This window comes from Onychostoma macrolepis, chromosome 09, assembly GCF_012432095.1.
Source record: "Onychostoma macrolepis isolate SWU-2019 chromosome 09, ASM1243209v1, whole genome shotgun sequence".
Taxonomy (NCBI): Eukaryota; Metazoa; Chordata; class Actinopteri; order Cypriniformes; family Cyprinidae; genus Onychostoma; species Onychostoma macrolepis.
In genome coordinates, this window is record NC_081163.1 from 31,984,236 (window position 1) to 31,996,344 (window position 12,109).

The 12,109-nt window shown below is 34.3% G+C and overlaps 1 protein-coding gene across 1 annotated transcript; it reads left to right on the forward strand.

Annotated features, from left to right (window-relative positions):
* Nucleotides 1-3,094: 3,094 nt before the first annotated feature.
* On the forward strand, nt 3,095-11,300 carry pdzk1 (PDZ domain containing 1). Its single transcript, XM_058787067.1, has 9 exons — nt 3,095-3,205; nt 4,857-5,068; nt 5,181-5,409; nt 6,219-6,355; nt 6,782-6,977; nt 8,196-8,392; nt 8,538-8,735; nt 9,662-9,988; nt 10,830-11,300. The coding sequence occupies exons 2-9, from the start codon at nt 4,862-4,864 to the stop codon at nt 10,899-10,901; spliced, it is 1,563 nt and encodes a 520-aa protein (XP_058643050.1). The 5' UTR covers nt 3,095-3,205; nt 4,857-4,861; the 3' UTR covers nt 10,902-11,300.
* The last annotated feature ends 809 nt before the right edge of the window (nt 11,301-12,109 follow it).

Sequence of the window (12,109 nt, forward strand, 5' to 3'; positions counted from 1 at the left end):
AGCAGGGGTGGGAGTTTGGGGGTGAGCCGGTGGGATTCAGGGATTTGAGCATCCTGGAGAGGAGGAGGCATTGAAGGGAGTTTGTGGAGTACGAGCACGTGGAGATTTAGGGGAAGTTACGAATGATGTGGCAGGTGGGGTGAAGCATCTGCGCCCTCTTGTGGAAGCAGAACCGCTTCTGTGGATTTTTTTTATTATTTTTTTTATTTTTTTTGTCCTTTTCCATTTTTCCAACTTTTTTTGAAAAGTAATTTTTTTTTAGATTTTAAACATTATAACGGACATAATGTATTTTAGTGTTAATAAATTGCACGCCGTTTCGTCCTAAATTAATAAATATTCACAGAACAGATCAGGTGTAGTTGGCTTCAGTGAACATTTTCACGGTAGGTTTAGTTTTGATCATACATTTCCACGGCACGTATCTTAAAGTATTGACTCAAATAGATAGATAGATAGATAGATAGATAGATAGAACTTATATAGTGAAGAGTTTATGATCATTTGATTCAGTAATATGATAGCACCTTGTATGATAGTAAAATTATCATTATTGCTTGTCTACAAAAATAGTTTTAGAGATTTTGATCTGTTTGATCAGGTGTTTTCTCTTGTATAGCCGATGAGCCGTTTAAGCACAGGCTTCTTGTCTAAATGAAGTGCCTGAGTCTGTGCACATTTACAGAGGTGATACAAACAAATTTGTGATTATACAAACACTCATGGTCCAGACTGGTTTCCTCACTTGACTCTATCACAGGATTTAGGATTTAGATTTAATGAGTTCGCTAATACTCAGATCATTTGAGTGGCCTACTGAAAACACCAATTACGTTAAGAGGGCATGATTTACCAGAAGACTGACCTGCGAATCAGTGCCATGATCCCAGTTATTTGCACAGGCATCTAATGGAATAGAGAGAGTAATAAACATTGTGGCACCTGCATTTATTTTTTATTGCAATCGTCTTGTGATCATGAAGGACAATGGCATGGCATCAAACCTTAATAGACTTTGTTTAGCCTGACTGAGTTTAATCTGTATATTTTTTAGAATAAAAAATAATAATAATAATAATAATTGGAATTATTTATTAAGAAAAAAGTAAGAAATTATTTTTAAATAATATATTTTTGAATGGAGTGTCTTATGCTCACTAAGACTGCATTTATTTGATCTAAATTACAGCAAAAACAGTAATATTGTGAAATATTATTGCAATTTAAAATAGTAATTTTCAATTTTCAAATATTTAATGTAATTTATTCCTGTGACACAAAGCAAATTTTTCAGCATCATTACTCCAGTCGTCAGTGTCACATGATTATTCATAAATCATAATATGTTGATTTGATGATTGGTTATTATCAGTATATTATATTGATGCTAAGTTGTTTTTTATTATTATAAATGTTGAAAATAGTTGTCACTGTCTAATATTTTGGTGGAAACCATGATATATTTATTTCAGGATTTTTATTTTCAGAAGTTTTTATTTTACTTTATTTTATTATTTTTATTTTATTATTTTATTTTTTTTAGCCTACCTAAAACTTTTCAATAGTAGTGCATGGTTTCCACCAAAATGTTAAGCATCAACAACTGTTAACATTAATAATAAAACGAGTGTTTCTTGAGCATCAAATTGTGTATAAGAATGGTTTCTGAAGGATCATGTGACACTGAAGACTGCCGTTATTATGCTGAATTTAGCTTTGCCGTCACAGCAATAAATGACATAAAATATTTGAATATTTAAAACAATTATTTTACAGTATTACTGTTTTTACTGTATTTTGATCAAATAATCGCCTTATTGAGCATAAGAAACTTTGTTCAAAATATATATACAGTGCCTTGCGAAAGTATTCATAGCCCTTTAGTTTTTTCACATTTTGTTATGTTACTGCCTTATGTTAAACTGCTTTAAATTACTTTTTTCCACATCAATCTACACTCCATACACAGTTTTTTAACATCTTTGCAAATGTATTAAAAATAAAAAAAAATAAAAAAATAAAAAATTTAATTATTCCATTGCATAAGTATTCATACCCTTATCTGGGACAGCTGAAATTTAGCTCATGAGCATTCATATTGCTTGTAGATGTTACTACACTTTGAGTGAAGTTAACCTGTGGCAAATTCAATTGAATGGGTATGATTTGGAAAGGCACACACATCTTAATAAAAGGTTTAACAGCTGATAATGCATATCAGAGCAAAAAACAAGCCCTGAGGTCAAAAGAACTGCCTGTAGAGCTCAGAAAAAGGTTTGTGTCAAGCCACACATCTGGGAAATTTGCAAAAAAAAAGCACCTAAAGGACCCTCAGGCTGTGAGAAACATTTTTCTCTGGTCTGATGAACCTCAGTTCCAAACATCAAAGCTTGTTGCATCAAACAAAACCAACTTGAGACTGTTAAGGTGCCTCAGCTAAATATTTAGTTAAGGGTATGAATACTTATGCAATGTACTTATTTCTGTGTTTTTTTGTTTTTGTTTTGTTTTGTTGTTTTAAATAAATTTAAGAAGTTGTGACAAATCTGTTTTTGCTTTGTCAATATGGTGTATGGAGTTTAGATTGATGTGGGAAAAAAAAGTCATTTAAAGCAGTTTAACATAAGGCAGCAACGTAAAAAAAAATGTGAAAAAATTAAGGGGTATGAATACTTTCGCAAGGCACTGTATATAAAAATCTATGTTGAATTTTTATTTATTTATTTATTTTTTATTCATTTATACCATAGAAAATGTATACTATAGTTATTTTAATGCTTCAAGGTGTTCTGCAGTCTGGTTACTAGATTTCAATATTGTGTACTGGATGACAATAAAATCTAGAGCTATCCAACTATCACAAATACTGTAGCATGTTGTAGAGCTTAAAGTGAACACACACTTACAGCCCAGTAAACCAAGTAAATATAGTGAATAAGAAATATCCTTACAGACTTCAAATTTGCAAATAAAGATGTCTTATTACAAACATGATCTATTCGTTTGAATTTTAGGGTAGAACATGGTCACTAATAGCAACAGAGAATAAACCTCCAGCCACGGGACGTGGTTAAATAACTCACCTTTTAGATCAACCTTTGGCCTGTCAAAGTCCTTCACACACACTTACACAGCGCTAGATAACACCTGAGCAGAAGCAGGCAGCCACCTCCTTTAGACCGGGACACTGAGGAGACTGCAGCTGGTGAGTGACACAACATAGATGTACCTTTAGAAATATCAAGTGCTTTGAGAAAGAAGAAATATGTGCTTTGATGTGTACCTTACTATTTGAAATATATATTCAGAGTGATTTGAATAGATTTTCTTTTATATTATCACAATAGTATAGAATAGAATAGAATAGAATAGAATACAATACAATACAATACAATACAATACAATACAATACAATACAATACAATAGAAATGTTGTTCCAGACCACCTAAATTTAAGCGATGACGCCCTGGGAATCATGTTGAGAAATTTTATAATGCAGTTTGATAGCTTAAGTGAAATTCTTGCTTTCGAATTATTTGTACGGATGAGAAACTTGACCCAAGTTGCATTAATTATTAAACAGCAGCAAGGAGGTGGTTTTAGGCATAACGTGATGATGTGAAAGCATTAGCAGCTCATAGAGCAGTTCATGGAGCACTCAAGTGTGAAAAGTGTACTTCAGCTCTCAGCTGATGTGTGAGGTATTATGTAATTGACATGGCATCTGTTGAGCGTCAACCTACAGCTAGATACTTGCGCTTTTCCCCTGGTCAAACATTTATCAAAATAAACCAAGGCTAGAGGCAATCTTTCTAAAGCCTTGAGGATAGTTCCTCCCAGTTGTGTCTATTGATTTGTAAAGATTTCATGATTGGCATTCGTAATTACTGAGACAAGGTACGAGGTACATGTTAGAAAGAATTATAAATAAAACATTTCACGAATCTCATACAACTAGTCAGAGCACTCACTCTAAAGCTCATTCTAAAACACAATACCTTTATTTATCAAATAAATAAATGAATTGATTGATTGTCATCTGTACAGAGATAAGGTATAAGCATTTTAAAGCAAAATATGCTTTGACAAACACATTCAGGCATTTTGTTAACAATTAACAGTTGTGGAATCAGAACACTCTTATTTATTTATTTGCTCCGCTTCTACTTAAATTTAACATAAAATCACAATGTACTATATTTGTTAATGCACCTTCTAGGTCTTATTACGCATGATTAATTAGGGCATATTATTAAAACATTTTTTAATGCAATTAATACCTCAATTTAATACAATATTTTTAGCTCTAATAATTCAATTTGATTCACGTAATTAATAACTAATTACATTTAGTAACTATTTTAATTTGTCTGATTTTTTTTTTTTTTTTTTGTCTGTTTCACACAGAAATATAAGTAAATTATTTTACAAATATCATTTAACACCAGCTTTAAACCTTCAGTGATTTAGTTCAGCAAATGCACCCTTTCACAGGGAAGTGATTATATGGCCTTTGATAATTCTGTATTACCCCAGTTATCACTCTGTTTCAAGAACATAAGATTGCATAATCATGTTCACCTCTGTGTCTAATCTGCACCAGTCTGCATGCCATTGATTTAATCTGTGATTTAACTCACAATATTTTGTCATTATAATTTCTATATATTGTGAGAAATGAATTTGGTCTCCACACACTTTATTGGCATGTTGCTGGATTGTGATTGTCAATTTTATCACCAGATGATTGGTATATAATGAATTGTGTGCATCTATGATAAGATAACATCAGATGTAAGAAGAGTAGATGACCTCAGTGTGAAAGCAACACTGATCGATAGATGTTTCCTAACAGGGAAAATGGCTGGGCCAAAACCACGTATCATTACTCTGACTAAGCGAGAGGGTCAGGGCTATGGCTTCTACCTCCGAGTGGAGCATGGCGAGGAGGGTCACCTGATCCGAGCCCTGGAGATGGGCGGCGCGGCTGAACTGGCCGGTCTGAAGGACGGCGACCGCATAGTCAGAGTCAATGGAACTTTTGTGGACAATTTGGAGCACAGCCAGGTTTGATGCTTTTGAAAATCGACTTTCTGTAAATCCTGTATTATTTGTTTCAATATATTGTATTTCAATAGTTTGGTGGTAGACCTAGAGACTTGTCTTTTTCACGAATCAGGTTGCAGATTTGGTGAGAAAGAATGGGATGAGCGTGACATTGCATGTCCTTGGAGAAGAGGCATACAAGACAGCCAAAGCCAACGGCGTGAATCTTGCTGACACTCAGTCCCAGTCAGGTCAGAGCCAGCCCACCATGAATGGAGTGTCTGCACCAGCCGCTAAAGCCAAGCTTTGTTATCTGCAAAAGTCCAGCAATGGATTTGGTTTCTCCTTAAAGTCCACCAAAGGTAAGCCAAAAACTCCCATAGCCAGATTCTTAAGTAACACCATAAGATATTTTTAATGCTTATTTGGGCCAAGAACTGACCACTTAGAATAGACCATCTGACCAACATGTAAAGCAGCATGTTTGATCAATTTTTTATATACCATTTAGAGACAGGTTTATCTGAAAATATAAATTCAAATAAATGGTGAAAATGACAGAAATATCAAATGTGTAGACTTTGTGATTTGAATTGTTTACTCTCTAAAAAGTAAAGGTTCCAAAATAAGGGTTTGCAGTGATGTCATAGAATAACCATTTTAGGTTCCTCAAAGAACCTTCTCAAAAGATGTTTTGTATATTTCCCCCCTTAGTTTTAAGAACAGTTTAATAATCTGAAAAACTTTTCATCTGAAGTCCATGGATGTTAAAGACTCTTAATACCAAATACCTCATAAATGCCAATACATACATACAGTATATATATATATATATATATATATATATAAACAGTAGTAAATACAGATTTTTTTCACAGCTATAACACAGAAAACAAAGCAGTAAATCTTTGGTAAATCCTGTCATTAGGTTTTTCTCAAAAATGATCATGGTGCGCTAAACGGATTAGAGCTTGCCAGCTCAAGAAAGTCTTTTCCAGTGCTGTCGTCAGTCAGCAAATGGTCATCTGAGGCTGAGAAAGTCAAACGTTAACTAATTTCTTAGACCTGTTTTGGATCAAGCAATATGTTGATCATTGTTGGAATTGTTTCAGATGACACATAAGATGAAGTACTAACAGGAGTTATTTGATCGAACCCTGTTTTCTCTCAGGTACTAAGGGCGTATTCATGACAGAAGTGGTGTCTGGAGGAGTAGCTGATCAGGCCGGTGTGAAGCTGGATGATCGTATAGTGGAGATAAACAGTGAGAATGTTGAGAGTCTCTCACATGATCAGATCGTGCAAAAGGTAAGTTAAAATTATGCCTTTATTCTAACTGCAGTAACTTGTGCTTAACAGTACCTTTAATCACCAATTTAAGAATTCAGTAGCTTTACCATTTTAGAAAAGCTTTAAAGGGATAGTCCACCCAAAAAAATTCATTTTAAATCATTCACTTACGCTTATGTCATTCCAAACACAAAAGATGATATTGTATAGAATGTTGGTAATCAAACAGTACCAGGTCCCATTGACTTCTATGTTTTTTGTTTTGTTTTGTTTTATGTCAATGGCACATAATTGCTTGGTTACTAGCATCCTTCAATATATCTTCTTTTGTGTGCAACCAGAATGGATGCTGACGAAGACCTTCACTCTGCTGTTTTACCCAATATCAGTGTTTGAGGAAAATATAATAATAATAATAATAATGTAGTCCTATTGTTATTGTAGGTAAAAGCAGCCGGGGACAAAGTGATGCTTCTGTTGGTGGATGAGGATGCTGACAAATTCTTCAAGAGCAAAGGCATTCGACCAAATGCGGCTCATGCCACTGTCAAGCACCTCCTGTATAAACCACGCATTGCAGTCATGACCAAGAGAGCAGATGGTTATGGCTTTCTCCTGACGGAAGATCCTAAACGTGCAGGTAAGTGTTTACCATGGTGTAGAAGTCAGCATGTAATACAAATTTAGCCTGTGACATACAGTATTGTGTTATCAAACTGATTTAAGGTCCTGTCAAATTTAGCCTAATTGCAGTCTAAATTAAATCTGCTTCAGTTGTTCAAAAGACAGTTTAAAATAGAGTATTTATGAGCTCTCTCCAAAAGTACCTTGTTCCTTTCTGAGTATTATGTTCTTGTCAGATTTGTCTTGGTGGCTTATCTTTTGGTTCCTGCTGAGGGATTGAAATGTTATAGCAGTGCATCTGTATCTGACCAGCCAAGAAATGTAAAAGAGTTGTAGAATTTGAAATAGGTCACAAGCTATGTATTCATTCTTTTGTAAGTTTTAAGAATTTCATCCTTTATTTTATGTCATCCAAAGTGACTTACGGCACACTAATTGCATAGAAGTCTCTCTGGAGCAACCTGAGGTTAAGTGCACTGCTCGCAGGCATGAACTCAGGGGAAATACAGAAGGACTGTAATTTCCTGAAATTTGGTGTTAGTAGCTCTGATTCACTTTGCATTACCATTGCATTACTTTAATTTATTCTTCTGTTTATTTTTCTCTGTAGCATGGTGGTGCCAAATGAACTTACTGAGGTTTATTGCAGTGTAAAGGCAATGTGTTTATGCCAGATAATTGACATTGCGTAACTGTGATTCAGAGGAATTTTGATGACACTGTACAGTGATATGCAAAGGTTATCTACTGAAATGCCTCTAAAATGCTGTAAAAAAAGAAAAAAAAAAAGAAAAAGGTTAGCATTTTAATATGATTTAATATCACAAGATGTTCCTGTGTACAGTAAACGATGTATGTTGCAAGAGAGGGCATTTTAATAGAAAAATATTTTACCATTCATATACAGTATATATATATATATTACAAAAATGTTAAATAATACATTAATAATTAAATTGGTTGAATTCATATTCTTAATTACAATCAATAAATACTAACTTGCTGAAAAGATAAATTAGGATGACCATACTTTTTCAAAGACATGTCTTGGCTGGGATTTCTAAAATGTCAGGGTTTTGGCTTTTTCTATTGACAGTCCTTATACAGTATATGTACACATTGCTTTGGATGTTCCCTGTAGATGCCACCTTCTCGCATACCACGCTTGGTTGATTATTTGTTATGTTGTTGATTATTATGTTTGATTCATGTTGTATTTTGTTTTCTGTGTCAGGCCATTATATTGGAGAACTAGACAAAGGAAGCCCTGCGGAGCGAGCGGGACTGAAGAATATGGACAGACTAGTGGCTGTAAATGGACAGGAAATAAATAACTGCAAACATGAACAGGTGGTGGAAAAAATATCACAACAAGGAAACAAGTGCTCCCTCCTGGTGCTGGATGCAGAAGCAGAGAAAATGTACAAATTGGTGAGTCCTTTTCATTCAGATAGCCGCAACACAGCATTGATTTGAAACATTTTTACTGATACTGAAGAGTACACGGTTACTGCAAATATAAAATTTTAGTCTGAAATTACTGTCTGTATTAAATATGTAATACTATGTTGTATAGGGTGGTGTTTCTCCATTTCTGTACTGGGAGGAAATGAGAGGGTCCCCGCCCAGCTATCCTGAGCATGAAGCTGAAGCCATACCTGCTCCAGCAGATGTGGACCACAAACCCAAACTGTGTCGGCTGGAGAAAACCGCTGCTGGATTTGGTTTCCATCTCAATGGCATCCAGGGAGTTCACGGACAGTACATCAAAGAGGTGGGCTCTGACAAATGACCTGTGCTGACATTTCTAGAAAGCTTTCCTTTATAGGTTCAGTTTTTGAATAGGTTCAGAGGAGTTCACCCAAAAAGTCTGTCATCATTTACTCATCCTCGTGACATTCCATACCTGTATGACTTTCTTTCTTCAGCTGAACACAAAAGGAGAATTTGTAAAGAATATCCCAATTGTTCTTGTCTATTTAATGAAAGTGAATGGGGACTGGTGTCTATTAAGCTCCAAAATATCAGAAAGGTACCATAAAAGAATTATTAAAGTATCATAAATGTTGTCCATAAGCCTTATATTCCAAGTCTGCAATAATAATAATAATAATAATAATAATTAATAGATTTATATTTTATTCATTATTATTATTTATATTTGAATTGCATAAAAAACGTTTCACCCTTTTGAATTCCAACCATTTAACACTAACAAACTAATACATATAATATGATTCATAATGGTCAGCCATACACAAATAAAGCAAGTCAAAACTATATTTCTGTAATAAACTGAATCTGCTTTAAACACACAATAACCAGGTTTATTATTTATCATTAATAATTCCAATTTGATTTAATCCCATTAATTTTAACTGAATATTGTTTGTTCCAAGACTAGCCATATTTATAGATATTAACCATGTTTATATTTTTTAACTAAATAAATTCAGTTGTTTTCACAATGAACAGATTTATGCTGATTTTTTATTTATTTTTTTAAATATACATTTTTAAATAAAGTAGAATAGATGTAAATTGTTAGAAATTGATTTTAGTTTTGGAATTTGATAGATTCACCCATTCACTTTCATTATATGCAAACGAGTGGACATGATATTCTTCCATCAGAACATAAGGTTGAGTAACTGATTTTCATTTTGGGGTGGAATAACCTGTTAATGTGTTTTCTCTCAGGTGGTGAAAGATGGAGCAGCAGACAGAGCTGGATTGGAGGATGATGATATTGTTGTGGAGGTGAATGGGGTGAATGTGGAAATGAGCACACATGAGGAGGTTGTGAACCTCATCCACAAGAGCGGGGACACGCTGGTCCTCCTGGTGGCTGAGAGGACGGCCTATGAGCACCTGAAAGCACGAGGGGTCGCCATCACCCCTCAGCTGCTGGATAAAGAGCCTTCCGCAGATGTCCCGGCACCAGCCTACGCACAGGAGGACGAGAGGAAAGATACAGGAAGTGACAACGAAAGGCCGGCCACTCCACCTGCTCAAACCCGGTCAAGGGTCAGCACTGCTTTTCAGCATTTCTCAATGTTTTCAATATTCACAATATACCTCACAATACACAATACTAAGTTTTTCATTTTGTCATCATTTACTCAAACTCATGTCATTCCAAACTTGTATGACTTTCTTTCTTGTGTGAAACATAAAAGACATTTTGAAGAACTGTACACTGCCCATACTTTTTTTAATTAAAGTCATGGAGTCATCATACATAACACAACATAACTTTGTGTTTGGAATGGTATAAACATGAGTAAATTATATCAATATAATTTTAGTGTAAAGTATTCATTTAAACTGTTTGGTTCGAAAGTGTATTTATGTATTTATGTAAATATACATTAATAATGCTTTTCTTTCTCTATGATGTATTAAATTGATCAAGAGTACAGTAAAGATGTTTATAATGTTAGAAAAGATTTCTATTTTAAAGAAATGTTCTTTATTATTATGCATCAAAACATCCACAAAAATATTAAGCATTAGCAACTCTTTTCAACATTTGACACTGAAGACTGGAGTAATGATGACGAAAATTCAGCTTTGCCATCACAGGAATAAATTACATTTTAAACATATTAAAATAGTAAACATCTTTTTTTAAATTGTAATAATATTGTGCAACTTTACTGTATTTTTGATCAAATATATTGATCATAATATAAGTCTTGGTGAGAGACTTCTCTCGAAAACATGAAAAAATCTAGTGGCAGTGTATATTGTGATTGTCTTTCTTTTGTCATATTCTGAGGTAAATTTGTTATCTATTCCTTTAAGGATACAAGCCATGACTAAATACTAAAAGACCTACTAACTCTAACTTTTTTTTGCACCCTAGTCGTCGTCATCTTCATCCTCTTCATCGTCATCATCTTCAGCATCAGATGCAAGTGAAGACGTGAAACTCTGAGCACACCACACTTCTGTACCAACAGATACTTCCAATACTGTGATTTAGTGACAGGTTGATGCACTTACCTGATCAACTACTGTACAATCTATTAAGAGGGGAGATGCCCCTTTGAACAAGAGACTGTAAGACCACTGATTAAAGGATATTTTCAATGTGAATATACATATAGTAACAATATCAAATGTAACAGATTATTTCTGTACTGTTTTCATTGGAATCTACAACAACACTGATCTATTTGAACTGGCTTTATTATGCTTGTCATACATGAAATATAAAATTACAAGTAGTCATGGTCCTTCAGGAAATGCATATTCTTCTTGATATATAATTTATTCTACAGAATGTTTTGTCATGTTCTCATGGATACCCATTGAATAAAATCTCTTTATTTGGTGTGTTGTCAAATGTGAAAAAAATGTTCTTACCATTTTAAAGGTGCATTCAGTAGCTCTATAGCAAGTGTTAGCACCAGTGTAAGTACCTATAACCGGTGCTTGAAGTGGAAAAATACTGTACGGATACACTGATAATGATAAAATCAGGTGATTTGCACTTCAACATTCAAAGACAGATTTGCATTGTAGGCAAATCAACATCATGAATTAAACATTAAAATTAACTTTCTATATTTGTAATATATATATATATATATACAGTGGGGCAAAAAAGTATTTAGTCAGCCACCAATTGTGCAAGTTCTCCCACTTAAAAAGATGAGAGAGGCCTGTAATTTTCATCATAGATATACCTCAACTATGAGAGACAAAATGAGAAAAAAAATCCAGAAAATCACATTGTAGGATTTTTAAAGAATTTATTTGCAAATTATGGTGGAAAATAAGTATTTGGTCAATAACAAAATTTAATCTCAATACTTTGTTATATACCCTTTATTGGCAATGACAGAGGTCAAACGTTTTCTGTAAGTCTTCACACACTGTTGCTGGTATTTTGGCCCATTCCTCCATGCAGATCTCCTCTAGAGCAGTAATGTTTTGGGGCTGTCGCTGGGCAACACGGACTTTCAACTCCCTCCAAAGATTTTCGATGGGGTTGAGATCTGGAGACTGGCTAGGCCACTCCAGGACCTTGAAATGCTTCTTACGAAGCCACTCCTTCGTTGCCCGGGCGGTGTGTTTGGGATCATTGTCATGCTGAAAGACCCAGCCACGTTTCATCTTCAATGCCCTTGCTGATGGAAG

Excerpts from the sequence above, each read along its gene's own strand:
- pdzk1 (XM_058787067.1), top strand. The coding sequence starts at position 4,862 with ATGGCTGGGCCAAAACCACGTATCATTACTCTGACTAAGCGAGAGGGT. Across the intron at positions 5,069-5,180 it reads ACAATTTGGAGCACAGCCAG|GTTGCAGATTTGGTGAGAAA; the intron begins GTTTGATGCTTT and ends TTCACGAATCAG. Across the intron at positions 6,978-8,195 it reads GGAAGATCCTAAACGTGCAG|GCCATTATATTGGAGAACTA; the intron begins GTAAGTGTTTAC and ends TTTCTGTGTCAG.